At 46.9% G+C, this 19,913-nt stretch overlaps 1 protein-coding gene across 1 annotated transcript in view; it reads right to left on the bottom strand.

Annotated features, from left to right (window-relative positions):
* The window catches only part of CHPT1 (choline phosphotransferase 1), a 29,084-nt gene extending 18,556 nt beyond the window's left edge, over positions 1-10,528 (bottom strand). Inside the window, exon 1 of the mRNA XM_066591411.1 lies at positions 10,215-10,528. Within this exon, the coding sequence (XP_066447508.1) occupies positions 10,215-10,457 (243 nt within the window). The 5' untranslated portion in view covers positions 10,458-10,528. The remainder of the gene's footprint in view (positions 1-10,214) is intronic.
* Between the last annotated feature and the right edge of the window lie 9,385 nt (positions 10,529-19,913).

Below are 19,913 nucleotides of genomic sequence, written 5' to 3'. Positions count from 1 at the left end.
CCCATCACTTTCTTGAATTGCCCAGATTTTCACAAATGGAAACCTTAGCGAGCATCGGCGAAATACAAAAATGCTCGGGTCGCCCATTGACTTCAATGGGGTTCGTTACTCGAAACAAACCCTCGAGCATCGCGAAAATTTCGTCCCGAGTAACGAGCACCCAAGCATTTTGGTGCTCGCTCATCTCTATTAATAAGGAATGTTAAATTTGTACGTCCCCTAAATGGTTAAAAAAAAAAAAAAAGTTTTTCCAATGTTAGTCCAGAATAAAAGTAAACAGATGGAAATATTTATCTTATCAAAAATTTCTATATTAGGTTTGCACATATTTGAAATACTGCCGTTGAAAATGTGAAATAAAAAAATTACGATTTCTCCAAAATTTTAATGCTTTTAATAAATGTACACAAATTCTAGCCGTCTATTTTTTCCGCCTAAATGAAGGACAATATGTGGCTACAAAACAATGTCAGAATCGCTTGGATATGCAAAACCTTTACGGAGTTATTCCATTTTAAAGTGACATGTCAGATTTCCAGAATTTGGCCTGGTCATTAAGGCGCAAACAGGCTTGGTCACTAAGGGGTTAAAGCTGCCAATGGACGGAGTGGTGGGCACCTCAGAGAGAATACTTGCCATCATGCCACTTGCGGCACAAGCCTGCCAGTGATTAAAAACAAGATTTTCGCTTACCATAAAATCCTTTTCTTAGGCCTCCTGCACACGGGCGTATTTGTATTGCGGAGTTCGTGGCGGGCAACCGCTTCCGGACTCTGCAGCAAATACAGCCCATAGTATTCAATGGCAAAACACCATTTCATCTAACCCAGTGGAAATCTATTGAGATTTTCCACTCGCGGAGAATAAATCCCAGCATGCTGCAATTTTGAGCGGAGCACACACGGCTGGCTTCCATTGAAGACAATGGAATCCATCCGTCCTGCGGCACTTCCTGAGCACTGCGGAAGTATTGCAGGTTTACGCGTCACCCCACAGCGCCGCCGGCTACTGCGCATGCGCGGTGGAGTGCCAGTGGGCACATCCGCAGCATGTGCAGAAGCCGCCGAACAGGTAAGCTAGGGTCACCGGCCGGGCATCGGGTCAAACTCCGCTGCGGGAATCCTGCCTGGGTGGTCCGACCCACCTGTGTGCAGGAGGTCCTGGATGTTCACACAGTGAAGACCTTGGGACATTGAAAAGCAGGGCCCGAAATACCGGTATTTATATTTATTAGACACATACACAAAAAAAATAAACCATTCCAACAAGTTTGAGACAAGTGAAGAGATCGGCACAGTCATGTCCTGAAGTGATTTATGCTTCTGTGAATGACTAACCCAGCTAATAAATAGGGCAGGAGATAACGACTAAATAGAACACACCCTACTTTGGCCCCAAGCTTTACAAATAGACAGTTGTGTAAGAGCTGACACCTGATACCTCAGTCAGCAGCTTCCTCTGCATTTCATTGTAAGAGTGATTCAAGCTGTAAACTGTGAGCCCTGCAGACTGCCAGTCCTATGTATTCTTCACGCAGTCCTCAGAGATCACGGGGCACATGTATTCATTTGGTTAGGACTTCTACTGCATCAGACTTTTTGCACCAAAGAACAAAAATTTTGGCACAACTTTGGAGAGCTGTAATGTGGCAGTTTCATAATGCCGTTAGGCCATTTTTTTTTTGCAACATACTAAAATATGGTGTAAAAAGGAGAACCATGCACCACATGTATTAAGCAGTGCATCTTGGTGATACATTTGGCCCATTTTCAGCCTAGCTCCACTATCTTTAGGCCATCTTTGTTCAAAGGGGTTATCACACCAAAATCATATGAACTATTGTTATCACGCCGGTGACTCAATCATTTATCACCTATATTGTTGATATTGGTGATAAATGATTCCCCTTTAAGATATCTGCCCCTGTGTGCCCACGGCTTCACTTCACACAGCAACAGCCCTTGAAGATCTATGAACCAACCAGGAAGATCTAAAAACATCAGTCTGTTCTCTGACATGAGATATCTTGAACTCAACCTTTAAAAGATGCAGTTATTTAATAAGCAAGTAGGTTAAAGGGGTTCTGACACAAATAATGTTTTTATGTTTTACCAGCCATTGTTCCCTGGTCTGCCTAATGGACACAGGGAACCCATGGTTTAATGGCTGCTAAAGCATAAAAATCTTACCTTTTCTTCTGTTGTTGTCGTCAGCAGCGGGGTCATCCTCTTCTTCCTGCACGAGCCGCGCCGCTCCGAGATCGCGCTCATGCACAGTGGAGGGGTGCCCTCTGACAGGAGTCAGGACGGTCCGTGTCTCCACTGCGCATGTGCAGAATCTCGGAGTTCAGCAGGACGGACGGGCCGCCCACAGCAAGCACGGCTTGTGACGTGCTTGCTGTGGGCGGCCCGTCCGTTCACCTCGGAAGTGGCTGACGGATGGAGCAGAGCAGGAAGCGGTCTTTTTGACCGCTCCTGCTCTGCTTTTACAAGGCACAGAAGATGCCGGCTGGAGGGGACATGCCTGGCGATCGGTCCTGGCCAGGCAAGGTGAGTACAATTTTTTTTTTTTGATGTCAGAACCCCTTTAACAACTTATACAGGGTGTCACTAAAGTGTGGAAACTCCCATGTAGAATGAAAACGGTTTAGCAGACGTTGATTCAATTTTGCATACAAACTGCAGGGGAAGGGGTGAACCTGTTAGGCCATGTCACCAAAATGGCAGCCATTTTAAATTCTGCCATCTGGGATGCTACATTAATTTTTCCAATGGGGAGGTAGGTGTGTGATATATCAAACTGGCAGAGAATTTCACCAGATAAACAATGGTGGGCTTCATTTTAACGTAACTTTATTCATTCTTATGTTAACAGTGATTTTTCTTCATTACAAACAATGTGAATGATGGCGCTATCTGAAGTTGCTGTGTCAGCCATTCTGCTAAATCTATCCAACAGTTTGGGTCATCCTCAATCAGGTGCTGCACCATGTGCAATTTGTAAGGATGCCAATTATCTGTAGAAAAAACTTGCTGTATGGAGGCACAGCTAAACTCCCATTCCTGAGACAGACGATGAATGCCAAATTGGTGGCTCTTGTTGAATGAGGCCAGAACAGTGGTTGTTGATGCTTCATCAGTAATGGTTTTTGGCTGTCTAGATTTTGGTTCATCAGGGACAGAACCTGTTTCTCGGAGTTTGGAAAGACATCTGAAAACTGTACTGTGAGTAGTGAGAGGTCTGGTTGGGCGGCATTGATGAAATCTGAGCGATGACACGTATGTTTTGTTCACTAGCATAAGGACGATCTCAACACATTCTACCTGATACAATGCCACCATTCACATTGCTGGTAAAGAAGAAAAACCCCTGTTAACATGAGAATGAATAAAGTTATGTTAAAATGAAGCATGTCATTGTTTTTTGGTGACATTTTCTGCCAGTTTGATATATCACACGCTTACCTTCCCATTAAAAAGATTACAGTTGAATCGAAGATGGCAGCATTCAAAATGGCGCGATATTGGTGGCATGACCTAACAGCTTTCATTCAAAATTGGATCACCGTCTGACAGTTTTCATTCTACATGGGTTTTCATTTCCACACTTTTGAGCGACCCTGTACTATAGTACAAGCCTCCTTCTCACAAAGGGCTCGTTCACAAGGACAGTATGCAATTTTGGCCTGTTAAAAACGGACTGATTTCACTGCGTGTTGCATGTGTTTTTACTGCGTAAATGCAGGGGGGTTTTTTACATCCGTGTGCTACAAACATCTCTGAACAGCCTTGAAAGACAATGAATTGCAAATGATACAGTGTAAAGCCTGCCAACAGATACCAAGTTATCAAGAACTGGAGCTGCCAGGCTAGGTATTCTACATAGCATCAATTTATAAATGCCAAGTGGGCGGTCCCCACTGCTCCCTGTCAATAGGTGATGTCAGACTTGATTGACACTGCCCACCAGACCCCAAGTAAAGCCTGTATGAAAGAGCAACAGTGAGTAGAGGGGGTAAAGGGAAGAGGGAATCCCTGCAGCCGAACAGCTCCGTCTCTGGACAGAAACGAACAGCGCCGGACAGACCCCATTGACTATAAAGCCTTCTAACTATGTATTTGCATTATATTCCCAGTCAGTCTTCTCTAGAAGGGAAAGATAAACCATGTACAGACAGCTACTTCAGGGTTTATAACCCCTCATCAGTGTTCAGTAGGTGTCTGGCTTGGCTAGGGAGAACTTGTGATGTTTTTCCATCTTCTCATTTGCATAGAGGAGCATAGATGGCCCTATAAGTCTTCTCACCTCAGTAGGAGCTCTCCCTAAGCATTAACTGTACCTTTTCTGACCCACATCTATAGACCTCTCACCCAGCTGTGAAAAATACAGCCATGTGAATAGATACAGAGATGATTTACATTAGCTCCTTATTACAGTCTGCAGAACATGGACCAAATATGAGCTAAGAAACGCTCATCTGAAAGTGTCCTTAGGCCTCATGCCCATGGCCATTACGGGAATACCACAGCGGAGTCTGTCACAGCCCCCCCCCTCCCCAAAGACCCCATACTCCCCTCCGAAACCTCTGCGTAGCTCCCGCATGACACTGCCAGCGCGTGTGCGCAGTACAGCGCATGATGCGCCGGTGGTGTCACATGACGAGGTGGGCGGGGCGCATATTCATGCGGTAGTATAGCGTGACAGGTGGCTTCCATTGACTACAATGGAAGCCGTCCGCGCGCATTCCTGTGGCACATAGGGCATGCCATGGAATTTCTCAGCATGTACATTGAGCTAGTAATAGAACCTAATAGCTGCAGTGAAACGCCGCGGATTTACGCCACGCTATACGCGGCAGAAATCCGGCCGTGGGCATTAGGCCCTATAGAATCGACCTCAAAACAAGAAGGAGAGATCCAATTTAAGAGCAGGGCAACTGTGGAATTTCCCACTTTTTGCCATGGCCTCGGTGTCACACCGGGGTGCTTAGGCCCACCTGTAACGCTGATTCTGGGGTCACTCTACAGCTACATATATACATGAGCTGAATCTTTTTCAGACGCCATGCCCGCACATTGTAGCCACTGTTCCCCAGCTAAAATACACACAAATCTCACATGAATATGAACCCCATTCTTTTAAATACGATACGGGAAAAAAAAAATCACAGCATGTCATATTTTCACATTCAGGTACGGACACCCATGTTTCCCTATGGGCGGCTTGAACTGCGGATCGTCCTTGTGGGTGCCCCGCTCGGATTCCACAAGTTAAATCTGCCCGTGGACATTGGGCCTTACTGTTTGCAGTGAGAATAACAACCTCTGTTCATATTAGGGTCCAGTGACATTTATATTAAAGGGGTTTTCCAGGCAGGATCCACTGTCAATGCTGGATACTCAAGAGTCAGAGTGGAAACCGCTGTTCTGACCCCCATGTAGTGGCTGGTGCTTGTAATTGCACATGCAGCTCCCATTAATTTAAATGAATCCCAGCCTGCAATTACGTGCGCCGGACACTACACAGGATCGGAGTGCAAGCCGCTGCCACGCTTTTGTAGTGGCCGGCACTGTGCATCCCGGCATTGATAATGGGCGCTGCCTGGAAAATCCCCTTAAAGGGGTTGTCCCGCGCCGAAACAGTTTTTTTCTTTTCAATAGCCACCCCGTTCGGCGCGAGACAAACCCGATGCAGGGGTTTAAAAAAAAAACAAAAACGGATAGTACTTACCCGAATCCCCGCGCTCCGGTGACTTCTTACTTACCTTGCGAAGATGGCCGCCGGGATCTTCACCCTCGGTGGACCGCAGGTCTTCTGTGCGGTCCACTGCCAATTCTAGCCTCCTGATTGGCTGGAATCGGCACGTGACGGGGCGGAGCTACGAGGAGCAGCTCTCCGGCACGAGCGGACCCATTCAGAAGGGAGAAGACCGGACTGCGCAAGCGCGTCTAATCGGGCGATTAGACGCTGAAAATTAGACGGCACCATGGAGACGAGGACGCTAGCAACGGAACAGGTAAGTGAATAACTTCTGTATGGCTCATATTTAATGCACGATGTATATTACAAAGTGCATTAATATGGCCATACAGAAGTGTATACCCCCACTTTGTTTCGCGGGACAACCCCTTTAAGATTACATTGTTGAAGATTAAATCTAGGTGTGAAAGGCTCCCAATGCAGAGACTGCCACTTGCTCGAGCGTCAGATCAGGCTTGTGATGGCAGTGAACTGCTGAGACTTGTCAGCAGGAGTGCTGAGGTGGCAGAGTGACACATGATCAAAAGACAACGAGGAAGGGAAACACTGCATGCAATGCAAGCACAGAAATACTGATAGGCCACAGCTTAGTTTTTAGTTTGGTATATCTAATGATTATGTCACCCGTACAGGTAAACCTACTCCCCTCCCTCCGCGGCCATGTCACCCGTACAGGTAAACCTACTCCCCCTCCCTCCACGGCCATGTCACCCGTACAGGTAAGCCTACTCCCCCTCCCTCCGCGGCCATGTCACCCGTACAGGTAAACCTACTCCCCCTCCCTCCGCGGCCATGTCACCCGTACAGGTAAACCTACTCCCCCTCCCTCCGCGGCCATGTCACCCGTACAGGTAAACCTACTCCCCCTCCCTCCGCGGCCATGTCACCCGTACAGGTAAACCTACTCCCCCTCCCTCCGCGGCCATGTCACCCGTACAGGTAAACCTACTCCCCCTCCCTCCGCGGCCATGTCACCCGTACAGGTAAACCTACTCCCCCTCCCTCCGCGGCCATGTCACCCGTACAGGTAAACCTACTCCCCTCCCTCCGTGGCCATGTCACCCGTACAGGTAAACCTACTCCTCTTCCTCCGTGGCCATGTCACCCATACAGGTAAACCTACTCTATTGCAGTATCGTAAAGTGAGTTTACAGGCATAATGATTTCGTGGATTGACACCATGAATGTGTTGGTCACAAGTATTACCAGCTTTGTACGAGGGTCCCTCTGTAGGGTATGTTAACATGACAGATTTGCTGTGGATTTTTCACAGCGGAAGAAACTGCAGCAAATGCACAATGCTTTGTGCAGATTTTGGTACGAATTCGCAGCAGCGCCAACTGTGATAGTGTGTATATGACAGTGTACGCTATGATAATACATGCCATAGTGGCAATGCCAAGTCTGATCATGCACCCCATTGCATCTTATATACTGGTCTAGCAGAGCTGGATTTGTTGTTTACGCACTTCACGCCATAGTATGTTATTGAGCCTATAAGGGAGGTCTCGCATAGCGTTGTTAGGAAAGTGCTTTTTTGTTATTTTTCCCACACTTTTTTTTTAATCAAAAACTGCTGTGACCAGATGTTACACTAAAGCCTGCCGGGATTTACACCCATGTTCCACGCATGTGAAAAAAAACCAAGGTGTTGTTCCAATAGTAAAATCCTTTAAAACAGATCCCATTCGCATGCAAATTGTACAGCATGCAATTGGGATTTTTTTTTTTTTTTTTAACACTTCTGTAGAAAATAACAGACCATTCTTGTCAAACTTGGACTATTGATTTAAGTGAAAAATCATTTGTGTGAATTATCCTATTTGTTCTTTTCCCAATCTTGGAACTCCTGCAGGGGAATCCCCTGTGTGAATACATCCTCAAGGTGTCCTTTACAAGCCGGAAGGAAAAGCTACAAAAAGGGTGTGCAGAAATGTGTGCTTTAACTGAATGGATTAAAGGGGTTACATATTCCCTATACCCAGTATCTGATTGGTGGATGTCTGCCCGATACAACCCCCACCAACCAGGAGAACGGGCATCGCCAAACGAATGGCGTTATGGTCACGTGTGCTCAATACTGCTCCATTTGTGTCTGTGCCGGAGGTATCTAAGCAACCTATTCTTTTGAGGACACTTCTATCCCGCTGATGACAAGAATGGGGGTACCAGTGGTTGGACCCCATCCATCAGATATGTATCCTCTAGTCTGTGGATAGCGGATAAGAACTTTTCGTGGGGCAACCACTTAAGGCCCATTTAGACACAACGATTATGCTCAAAATTCGCTCAAAGCCATCTTTTGAGCAATAATCGTTGTGTCTAACTGTACTGACATGGTGCAGTTTTCGTTACCCCGTCGCTCATCGTCGTCTTTCAGCATGCTTATCAGGGATTCAGCTGATACTATTGTTTCAGCTGTATCCCGTCCCTGATAACAGGCTGAGTATGAAGAACACAGCGGTCCAGCTCTGTTCTCCATACCCGGCACGGGGCGCTCAGCTGTATAAAAACCGGGCGCTCCATGCAGAAAACATCTGGATGCAGAAAACAAGCAGGGACACCCACCTTGTCTTCTGCATCCTCTGCACGGTGTGCCTGGCTGTTATACAGCCGAGCGCTTCGTGCAGAAAACAGCTGGATGCAGAAGGCAAGTGGGGACACCTCGCTTGTCTTCTGCATCCTACGCTCCAAGCGCTCGGCTGTATAACAGCTGGGCGCTCCGTGCAGGGAACAGCTGGATGCAGAAGACAAGCGGGGACAACCGCTGGCAGCACAAGGTGATTGCTCATCTTGAGCGATCATCTTGCACTGTAAATAACACATGGATTATCGCTCAAAAGGCGCTTGTATAACAGCCGGGCGCTCGGAGCGGGGAACAGCTGGATGCAGAAGACAAGCGGGAACAACCCACTTGTCTTCGGCATCCTCCGCTGGCAGCGCAAAGTGATCGCTTATGTTGAGCGATCATCTTGCACTGTAAATAACACAACGATTATCGCTCAAAAGTCACTTAAGAGACATCTTTTGAGCGATAATTGTTGTGTCTAAATGGGCCTTAACTAATATACTTTTTTTGTGCTAATCACCATACAATGTTACTAAAGTCCATTTAGCACGTCCCTTGGTTTTCCAAAGTCTCTGGTGCCCTGTGTGTACAGTACAAGAGCTGTTACATATGGCGATTGTGTGACTGAAGGGACTTGAGGACACCAGCACCTTCTGTAAACGCATCCGGCCAGGCAGCTTCAGCTGTAGTCACACCCATCATGTTCACAGGCGAGTTCTGGCTGACTGACAATATTATAGATTATAGAGTACATGGTCACACACACACACACACACACACACACTGTAACCGTTGGCACTGCCACTTTGACATTATAGAGTACATGGTCTCGCTCGCACACACAATCACTGTTGGCACTGCCACTCTGACATTATAGAGTACATGGTCACACACACACACACACACACACTATAACCGTTGGCACTGCCACTTTGACATTATAGAGTACATGGTCTCTCTTACACTCACACACACACAATCACAGCTGGCACTGCAACTATGACATTATTGGGTACATTGTCACATACCCAATATCACAGCTGGCACTGCCAATACTGCATATATTATAGTTTACATTTCCACATACACACACAATCACAGCTGGCACTGCCACTATGGTATGTATTAGTGTCCACTGTCACATACACACAATCACAGTGGGTGCTGCGACTATAAGATATTATAGTATACATGGACACACACTATCACAGTTGGCACTGCCACTATGGCAAGTATTAGTGTATATTGTCACATACACACTAACACAGTTGGCACTGCCACTATGGCATGTATTAGTGTATATTGTCACATACACACTATCACACTTGGCACTGCCACTACGGCATGTATTAGTGTATATTGTCACATACACACTAACACAGTTGGCACTGCCACTACGGCATGTATTAGTGTATATTGTCACATACACACTAACACACTTGGCACTGCCACTACGGCATGTATTAGTGTATATTGTCACATACACACTAACACACTTGGCACTGCCACAGTGGCATATATAACAGTATACATACAATCACAGTGGGTGTTGCCACTATGGCATATATTAAAGTACATGGTCACATACAAACACAATCACAGTTGGCACTGCCACTATGGCATTATAAACGACTTTGTCACATACAATCACAGTTGGCACTGCCACTATAGCATGTATTATTGTACATTGCTACATACACACAATCACAGTTGGCACTGCCACTATGGCAAATATAGAGTACATGGTCACACACACTTTCACAGCCACTATGGCATATTTAATAGTATACACGATCACAGCTGGCACTGCCACTATGGCATGTGTTACAGTGCACACAAACAGCCCTGCACCCCCGCCCACACTGCCAGCCCGGGACCTTCTCACCTCCTCGGTGGCCGTGGGGCAATAGAAAGCCACAAAGAGCGTAGTGATGACATTCATGAGCAGCCCGATCATGGTGATTGTGTTGGGTGCCAGCCACAGGGGCACCTTCTGTACCAGCCAGTTCCAGTAGACCTGCATGGGGGGCTCCAGCAGCGAGCAGCCGGCCACGCTGTACTTGTGCTCCTCCAGCCGCCTCAGCTGCAGGGCCGTGAGGGGCTCCGGCAGACACAGCAGCCCGGCCATCCTCCTCCACTGCCCGCAGTCCGGTGCCTCTTCCTGCTCGTGAACGGAACGCCCTCCGTCCCTGCAGGCTCAGGGGGCGGACCAAGACTTCACCCCGGAAGAACAGCGCCAGCCGCAGTGCCCTGCAAATGCCACCCATTGTATGTCCACGGATGCTGCCGCAGGGCACTGAGCGTTTCCTTACTGGGGTCTCTTATTCTATATAGTTAGGCATTGCATCACTTTATGATACATTGGGGTCTGAGTGGGCGGGGCCACAGCAGTTACAGCCCCGACTCCCTTTCACTGATTCATCCTGCACGATGCTGCCCCCCGGCTACCTGGTAGAAGGATCGTACTGTAAATAGCTATATCTGCAGATGATACACAAGTATATAAAGTAATTCACACAAAAGAACAGAATGTGGTTGAAAGAGGATCTGGATACATTTGGGGCTTGGGTAGAAAAGTGGCAAATGAGGTTTAATACTGATAAATGTAAGGTTCTGCAAATGTCATCATCACACACTAAATGGGAAACACTGGGAAACACTGACATGGAAAAGGACCCTGGGGTTTTAGTTAACTGTAAACCTAACTGGTGCAACCAGTGTCAGGCAGCTGCTGCCAAGGCAAATAGAATCATGTCGGAAATCACAAGAGGTATAGAGGCACATGATGAGAATATTGTTCTTCCTCTTTACAAGTCACTGGTCAGACCACACATGGAATATTGTGTACAGTTTTGGGCACCGGTACTCAAGGACATATCAGAGCTTGAGCGGGTGCAAAGATGGGCAACTAAAGTACTAAACGGAATGGGCGGACTACAATACCCAGAGAGGTTAAAATTGTGTTATTGGGTTTCGAAAAAAACTGTCTGATGGGCAACCTAATAACTATGTATAAGGCCGGCTGCACACGGCCGTGATGGGCTCCGCCGCGAAATTCCGTGGCGGAGCCCGTCACGGCGCCGCCCCGGGGACCCAATACTTACCTGCGGATCCGGCGTCCTCGCTCCCACATGACGCTTCCCCGCCCACCTCCGCCGCGTCATGTGACACACCCACCGCGTCACATGACGCGGCGGCAGTGGGCGGGGAATCGTTTTCACGCTATCTTGCGCTGTGCTACAGCGGAAGATAGCGTGAACGGACGGCTTCCATTGACTGCAATGGAAGCCGTCCGCGCGTACACCCACGGTAAATAGAGCATGCCGCAGGTGAGGACGGGTGAATTCACGGTGGGGAATTCCGCGGTGGAATTCCGCACCGTGAGCCCTGAGGTATTAGGTTCAATAGAACCTAATAGCTGCGGGCAATGCAACGGGTATCCGCCGCGTAATCCGTTCGTGGGAAGGAGGCCTAAATATATCAGGGGACAATACAGAGATCTCTCCCATCATCTATTTATACCCAGGACTGTGACAACGGGGCATTCTTTGAATCTAAACCCAAATCTATGTTAATGGAGTAGCAGTGCATGTGTGACCATTCACTTTTGTGGGACTGCTGGAAATTGGCCATCTTCCTCACTCCCACAGCAACGCTCCATTCCTATTTGGGCTGCACCTGTGACAAGGTGCCCCTGACTGGGTTTGATAATGTTTTAGCACTCTTGCTAACTGTTTTTATTGACTTGTGTGCCCCCAGGTGTCAGTGAAAGGAGGGTGCTGCCCCAGAAGACAGAGGAGGGTCAGGTGTTGCTTGGCGATATGAGTGATATAATAAGGTGTAGCCCGGAAATAAGCGTCTGACACAGCAGTGTTTGGAGTGAACTGATGGAATGGACAGGAGCCCATTGTTTTGCTTGGTGTAGAGCCAAGCCCAGAATGTGACAAAGAGTTATAGCCAAGAGAGCATGAAAGTGACCAGCTCCACAGACTGTATAGCACCATTCCATAATCAACTCAGCACTGGGAGAGAAGTTTTCCTATATTTAAATAAAATAAGTTGTTCATTGCTGGAACTACAGTATGTGCTTACCTCCTCTTAATGACAAACAGTGGGGAAAACCGATCACTGTGACTCCCAACTCCAAAACAACAGAATCCCCTGCATTCCCCTAGTCAGGGTGAGTTGATCATCAGTCCTGCCATAGGTAACCCCAGGTGGGGGTCCCCCTTACACTGTTGTCAGGATCCCTAAGGGTCTTAGCATTGGGACCCCTAGCGATCAGACATTTATCACCTATCCCGTGGATAGATGATAAATGTCTTTAGTTGGAAAACCCCTTTAAATAACATGATTGGATTAGTTTACTTAAAAAAGACAGACAGGAGGTCCAGGATAATTGGTAGCTCAGGAATGAATATGTAGGCGGGAGGACAGACATCTGAAAGGAAACAAAGGCTTTAGCATGGATGAGGGTAGACTCACTTAAAGGGGTTGTCCCGCGGCAGCAAGTGGGTCTAAACACTTCTGTATGGCCATATTAATGCACTTTGTAATGTACATTGTGCATTAATTATGAGCCATACAGAAGTTATCAAAAGTTTTATACTTACCTGCTCCGTTGCTGGCGTCCTCGTCTCCATGGTGCCGACTAATTTTCGGCCTCCGATGGCCAAATTAGCCGCGCTTGCGCAGTCCGGGTCTTCTGCTGTCTTCAATGGGGCCGCTCGTGCAGAATGCCGGCTCCGTGTAGCTCCGCCCCGTCACGTGCCGATTCCAGCCAATCAGGAGGCTGGAATCGGCAATGGACCGCACAGAAGAGCTGCGGTCCACGGAGGGAGCAGACCCCGGCGGCCATCTTCAGCAGGTGAGTATGAAGACGCCGGACCGCCGGGATTCAGGTAAGCACTCTCCGGTTTGTTTTTTTAACCCCTGCATCGGGGTTGTCTCGCGCCGAACGGGGAAGGGGTTAAAAAAAAACAAAAACCCGTTTCGGCGCGGGACAACCCCTTTAAGGGGCAACACCATAAAGGAGGGAACTTGGCAAGACATGTTAGTGTGCAGGACGATGCAGCAGCTGCCCAGCACACTTACAAATAATTGGTTTGTAAGTGTCCCGGGAAGATGTGGAGTCGGCTGATTTTTTTTCAACTGACAGTGATTTAATAGCAGCACCCACTTCTCTCCTCAGTCCTAACTACGGCCATGGCTTATGCCTCCCTTGTCTCCCCTACCTACAATAGTTCTTGCGTGAGCACAGCAGCCTCTTCCTCAGCCTGTGACAACACACCCATTGGATATATGGGCTTTCCATTCAAGTGATTAATACAATACCAAGCACAGCCACTGCAAAATTTATGGAGCTCAAACCTGTCAACTCAGACGGATTTCCTGGGGGATACCCAGGTTTCCGGCTCCCTCTCTCAGTCCTCTACATTGGTTACATCTGGGATGTTATCAGTAAAATAAAAAATTGAAAATGCTCATTTCTTTTGCACTCCCTGTCTTACTTTAGTCACTGTCCCACTGGTCTCCAGTCACTTCCTGGATGTGCAGTCACATTATCTGAGTATGTGACTGCTGCAGCCATTTGACCAGCTATCGGGAGGCTGGCTGAGATTGGCAGGGTAATGTCTGGAGGGTTGGAGAGAGTGAAATAGATGAGTTAAACAAGTAAAGGGTGTGAACTAATGACCCTGGAGGCCACAAAGAGGGGGAACTAATAACTGTAGAGGCCACAAAAAGGGGAAACAATTACTATGGGGGCTACAAAGAGGGGCACTTAATTACTGTGGGGGCCACAAAGGAGGCATTATTATTTTTTGGTGGGCACAATGTATAAACTGTTTCTGTATATGGACACTAAGAGGAGCATTGGGAGTAGCAGCAGGATTGGCAGAGTATGCAAAAACAAGTCGTTGCTGGAAGAAGTCTTCATGATGAAGGTTTGGACCCAAATAGAGAAGAAAAAATTAATTTCTGGTGGCACAGTGTATTATAATTTTTTTCAGGTGCACAGTGTAGATTTTTTTTTTTTCTGGGGATACAGTGTATTATAATTAATAACAGCGGAAACGCTGTATTATAATTTCAGAGGGCACAGTAATTAGCACTATTTTCAGGTGACACAGTGTGTTGCGCAATTATTTTCAGAGGTGCCAAAAACATCTGGGTCACAAACCCAGGGAAGAATTAGCTGGAAAAGTCATGAAGGTCTGGAGCAGATGGAGAAGAAAAGGAACAAGCCCAAAAGATGTTAGCTTTGGGAAACTTAATCTCATTGTGCAGTCTGCCTCTGACTGCATCACATCAGTACTGCGTTCACATATAAGGGCTGCAACATTCTTATTTGGGAAATGACAACTCTGAGTTGCCAACAAAGCTTTAGCATACTTAGTTCACCAAAGCATTATTGGCATCCCAAGTATACAACACGACTTGACCGCGTTGTCCTTCATTCTCTCTCATTTTCTCTCTTTTGTGTTCTCTCGGTCTGTCCTTAGTTTGTGTTCTCTCTCTCTCTTGTTTTCTCTCTCTTGCTGTAGGTAATTATCCACACCCAAAACCAAGTCCTCAAAATTGCCACTGACATTTTTCTATGACCTGTAGCTGAAGAATCACCCTGAGAAAGGCTTTCACAGGTTGACGTTCCTGGGCACTATGCCTGGTATGCAGTGAATAGGCTGCTGTGCTCACACAAGTGCTACAGCCTCTTCAAAAGGCCTTCAAGCGCAGCTTCTGGGAGTTTATACAACACCACTTTATTAATCAAAGCGCCTGTTCTAGGGCACTTTCACCCATCTGCCCTCAAAATGGATCTGCTCATCTGAGATCATCTACTGCTGTGAGCTTTGCTTTGTCTAAGTGTTATTGCAGATAAAATAAAGCGTTATATAGCACCTAATGATTTAATTGAATTCTGGTGGTCTTTAACTGTTTATGGGGTACTATTCAGGGCATTCCCAGTATTATCCTTAAACAGGGCAGTACATAGGGTGGACAGCATAGGGGTCTGCCTGGAGAGCTTGCTGGATACATTCATACGGTACTATTGATGGTCGTAGAGAAATGTGGATGTCAGGACGCAGCTTTATTATTTGAATGTAAATACGATGATGAGTACAACATGGTATGCTTGTAGAGTTACTCTTCATATACAAAGAGCTTCTAGGCTGACCACATAGATTTAACATATTATGGGCTCACTCACATGGGCATATGTCGCGTGCGTAAAGTACGCAGTATACAGCAAATACTCATGTATCATGTAGAATTGCTGTGTATGCTAAATTCCTATTGCCTATATTGGGCAATATTACTTGCGTAATACGCACCAAAATAGGATGTGGTGCCTATTATTTTTACCGCATGTAATAGTCGTATTGAAAACCCCCCAGTGTGAGTGGCCCAATAGAACTCAACGGGCTTGTAGCACTACTATATTTCATTACATGCATGAAATATACTTGCGTAATATGCTGGTGACATACACCCGTGTAAGGGATCCCTTAAGCAGTGACAGAATACATTCAATCAAACATTCAGCTAAAATGTATCATAAGTATATGAGACAAATTTGTAGTGGCCCAGAGTTAACAGGGCCCCTCCATAAGTATGAATGCATTTGTCTTGTGCCTATGTGTTGTTAGTGTCTTCTATGTTGCATGAATTTGATGTGTATTGCATCTCTGCAGCACTGAATGGGTTAACATTAGAGATGAGCGAACGTACTCGGATAGGCACTACTCGTCCGAGTAATGTGCCTTATCCGAGTACCGCTGTGCTCGTGCTTAAAGATTCGGGACGCGCTGCGGAGCGGGGAGCTGCAGGGGAGAGCGGGGAGGAACGGAGGGGAGATCTTTCTCTCCTTCTCTCCCGGCCGCTCTGCCCCGCTCCCCGCTCCGACTCACCTGTCAGCAGCGGAGCGCCCCGAATCTTTGAGCACGAGTACAGCGGTACTCGGATAAGGCACATTACTCGGACGAGTAGTGCCTATCCGAGTACGTTCGCTCATCTCTAGTTAACATCTGGGTTAAGTCTGGAAAATGTATCTTGCTGTGTGTCATGTGATCATGTTTTATATATGTGTATGCAAGGATGCTAGAGTGAGCAGTTGATTCCAGTCTAAGGGAGTCTTAGAGAGTCTAAATTTGGAGTCTAAGCCAAAGTGCTGCAAGAAGATCTGCAAGAGAGACTTCTAGTAAGTGGGAGAACCTGTGTTTTGTCTTGCGAGAAGCCCCAGGATGAAAGAGGCTGAGCGATTGCCTTGTGTGTGCACTGGGCCCAATTAACCCAGGCCTTCCTGCTGTTGACCTGGAGGACTGAGAGACTGAGAGGAGCCGCCGCGCAGCGCTGAGTGCTACTTCTAAAAAGTGAGTGTTGACCGATAGAGAGCTGGAGAGAGGGAAGAAGAGTGGCCAGGAACAGAACCCCGCAAATAACGGACTGCAGACTTGTCTGTCATCCTGTGATTCCTCCCTATCGCACCACTAATTGTACTTGCACCAGTGTCCTGATGGCCTATGTAAATTGTTTTGGACTGTTAACCATTTGACAAGTAAACGAGCACTGCCAACTGTTCCCGGCTTTGTTGTGAAACGTTTCCCTGTGTGTGTGGACTACTTATTTCAACCATCTTAATTCACCGCAGAGAATGGAACAGTGGCGTCACGAGTGACAGGACTATAAGGTAAACCACATATTGGGTTACCCCGTGAAACTCCCTAAGTGGTCACTTGGACAGGTCCCATGCTACCCCCAGAAGAGGAGATGGTAGAGCCCCGTAACAAGCCTGCAATCTACCCCACTATCTCCCAGGAGAGGAGTTGCCACCAGTGGTGAGCAACTTGATCTTTCTTTCCAGACCAGTGTGAGCACTTCCCCAGGCAAGATGTCTACAAAAGAGTTTTTTTCTGGAGTGCATGCTGGATATCCTCCATCCAGACCCCGATTCTACTGGGGTGATGAGCCAGAGCTCCAAGGACTTGTCGTACCCCCACCTGTATCTTCACCTCCAGAGGAGTCTTCAAGATGGGACCCTGATTTGCCTGAGGGTGCCCCATCTACTTCTCCTGCTTCTTCTACCACTCTTACAAGGGAGCATCTGCGAAGACTACAGCGATACCGTGTTGGGGATGGTTTAGTGGAGAACCGGTACCCCCCCATAGATTCTGGTCCACCGCTGCAATGAGGAAGTCAAAAGTCTTCTGCCTGTGCACCTGTTGCCTTTCCTCCGGGAATATGGACATTCAAATTTCAACTTTATAATTGGTGATGACCATAGATACTGTGTTCCAGGACCACCTTACTTTGCCCCGGCTGAAATACCTACTAACCGCTTGCCTGTGCCTGAAGGAACCTGGCAGCGTTATGCTTCCCCAGCGGACTGGCTGGCCAATTTATGGAAACCTCTTTCTTTGCCTCAAATATTGATGGAGGAGAACATTGAAAGACCAGCTGGTGTTTTGTCATCATGGCGGCAGTCGGACATTGACTGTTTTGAGCTGGCAGCAGACCCAGAGGACAGCGAAGACTCTGCAGCGAAGGAGTGTAGGAGTACTTTCTTATGCTCGTCCCTTGGAGTGGACTCTTGGAGCACCAACTCAACTTCTACAGGGTTAGCACCGAGTCCGAGGCAGAGGAGCCCTCTGTGTCTTACACTAAGGTAACTTGGAGCTAATGGACTCCCGTCGTTACCTTTTCTGAACTCTTTGCCAGAGACTTTGTCCTATTTTTCCCCCCGTTATGCCCAAAAAGACTGCAAAGCTAATATATCCTTTTGCATAATAAAAAAAAAGTGTTTTGCAGGTGTTATTTTTCCAAAAATATATTGTATTACTACTGCAAATGCTTAGTAATGTTATAATGTTCAATTAATGTGCAGGAGGTTAATGAAAGTCTCATAGTAAAGTTTGCCTGACTGTATGCAAATGCTAGGAGGTTAATCTGCATGTCTCCACTAATCCACTTAATGTGATCCAGTGCCAGTCTGTTATCTTGTCTGTCTCAAGACATACAGCCTCATCATCATTTTTCTAGTCAACTCGGTTGGGGGTATTAACTTTTAGCTACTGCCCTTCACATAGTTTTACAGAGGAAGTGATGGTCATTCCACTTGCCTCTTGTTCTTTAAACCTGCCAGTCACCCTCTTCTATTTTTTATCCAGGTACAGTGACGTATTCTCTTTTTCAGTCTTCTTTAATCTTCAGGGAGAAGAATTATGTAAGTGCCCTATAACAATGCTAGTGCATCTTGGATTCTGTCCAACCTAGCAGTATACTCCAGTGGTTATGGCCATACCCCTTTTCATACATGCTGTCATATATTGATGCTTTTCAAAGAAAGTGACGTCTTAGGTAGTCTGAGTACCCCGAGATGGGTAAGCTCTGAGTAGTAACCAGAGGGGGAGTAAGTGTTAAGGCACCCTCCATAACTGAGCAGTTGGTTCTCCACATGATTTTTGGGTAGCGCACTGAGAGTGACCAACTCCGGAGCTCAACTCTGGGGTCGGCTTGTTCTAAGTAGGAGAGACTGTATTGGGCCAGAGTTACCAGGGCCTCTCCACAAGTATGAATCCATTTGTCTTGTGCCTGTGTGTTGTCAGTGTCTTCTATGTTGCATGAATTTAATGTGTATTGCATCTCTGCAGCACTGAATGGGTTAACGTCTGGGTTATGTCTGGAAAATGTATCTTGTTGTGTGCTACGTGATCATGTTTTATATATATGTGTATGCAAGGATGCTAGAGTGAGCAGCTGATTCCAGTCTAAGGGAGTCTTAGAGAGTCTGAGTTTGGAGACTAAGAGTACTGCAAGAAGTTCTGCAAGAGAGACTTCTAGTAAGTGGGAGAACTTGTGTTTTGTCATGCAAAGAGCCCCAGGATGGAAGAGGCTGAGCGATCGCCTTGTGTGTGCCCTGAGCCCAATTCACCCAGACCTTCTTGCTGTTGTCCTGGAGGACTGAGAGACTGAGAGGAGCCACCGCACAGCGCTGAGTGCTACTTATAAAAAGTGAGTGTTGACCTGTAAAGAGCTGGAGACAGTAAAGAAAAGTGGCCAGGAACAGAACCCCGCAGATAACTTGGACTGTGGACTCGTCTATCATCCTGTGATTCCTCCCTGTCACACCACTAATTGTAATTGCACCAGTGTCCTGATGGCCTATTTAAATTGTTTTGGACTTTTAACCATTTGACAAGTAAACGAGCACTGCTGACCGTTCCCAGCTTTGCTTTGAAACGTTTTCCTGTGTGTGTGGACTACTTATTTCAGCCATCTGGATTAACTGCAGAGGATTGAACAGTGGCGTCACCAGTGACAGAACTTTAATGTAAGCCACGTATTGGGTTACCCCATGAAACTCCCCCAGTGGTAACTTGGACAGGTCCCGTGCTACCCCCAGCAGATGGTACAGCCCCGTGACAAGGTCGCAATCTAACACACTATCTTCTCGGCTGTGGGCCCGCTTCTCGGATGCTGCAAATTGGGCATTCAAGCTAAATGTTTAGCCCTATGGCCATTACTGTAGCAGGAAATGTGTTTTTCTTAAATTGTTCTTAAGCTGTTGATGTGTGCAGATTCATTA

Source organism: Eleutherodactylus coqui, chromosome 2, assembly GCF_035609145.1.
Source record: "Eleutherodactylus coqui strain aEleCoq1 chromosome 2, aEleCoq1.hap1, whole genome shotgun sequence".
NCBI classification, from domain to species: Eukaryota; Metazoa; Chordata; class Amphibia; order Anura; family Eleutherodactylidae; genus Eleutherodactylus; species Eleutherodactylus coqui.
The sequence above is the reverse complement of the archived record's forward strand: the minus strand, read 5'-3'. Positions and strand labels throughout refer to the sequence as shown.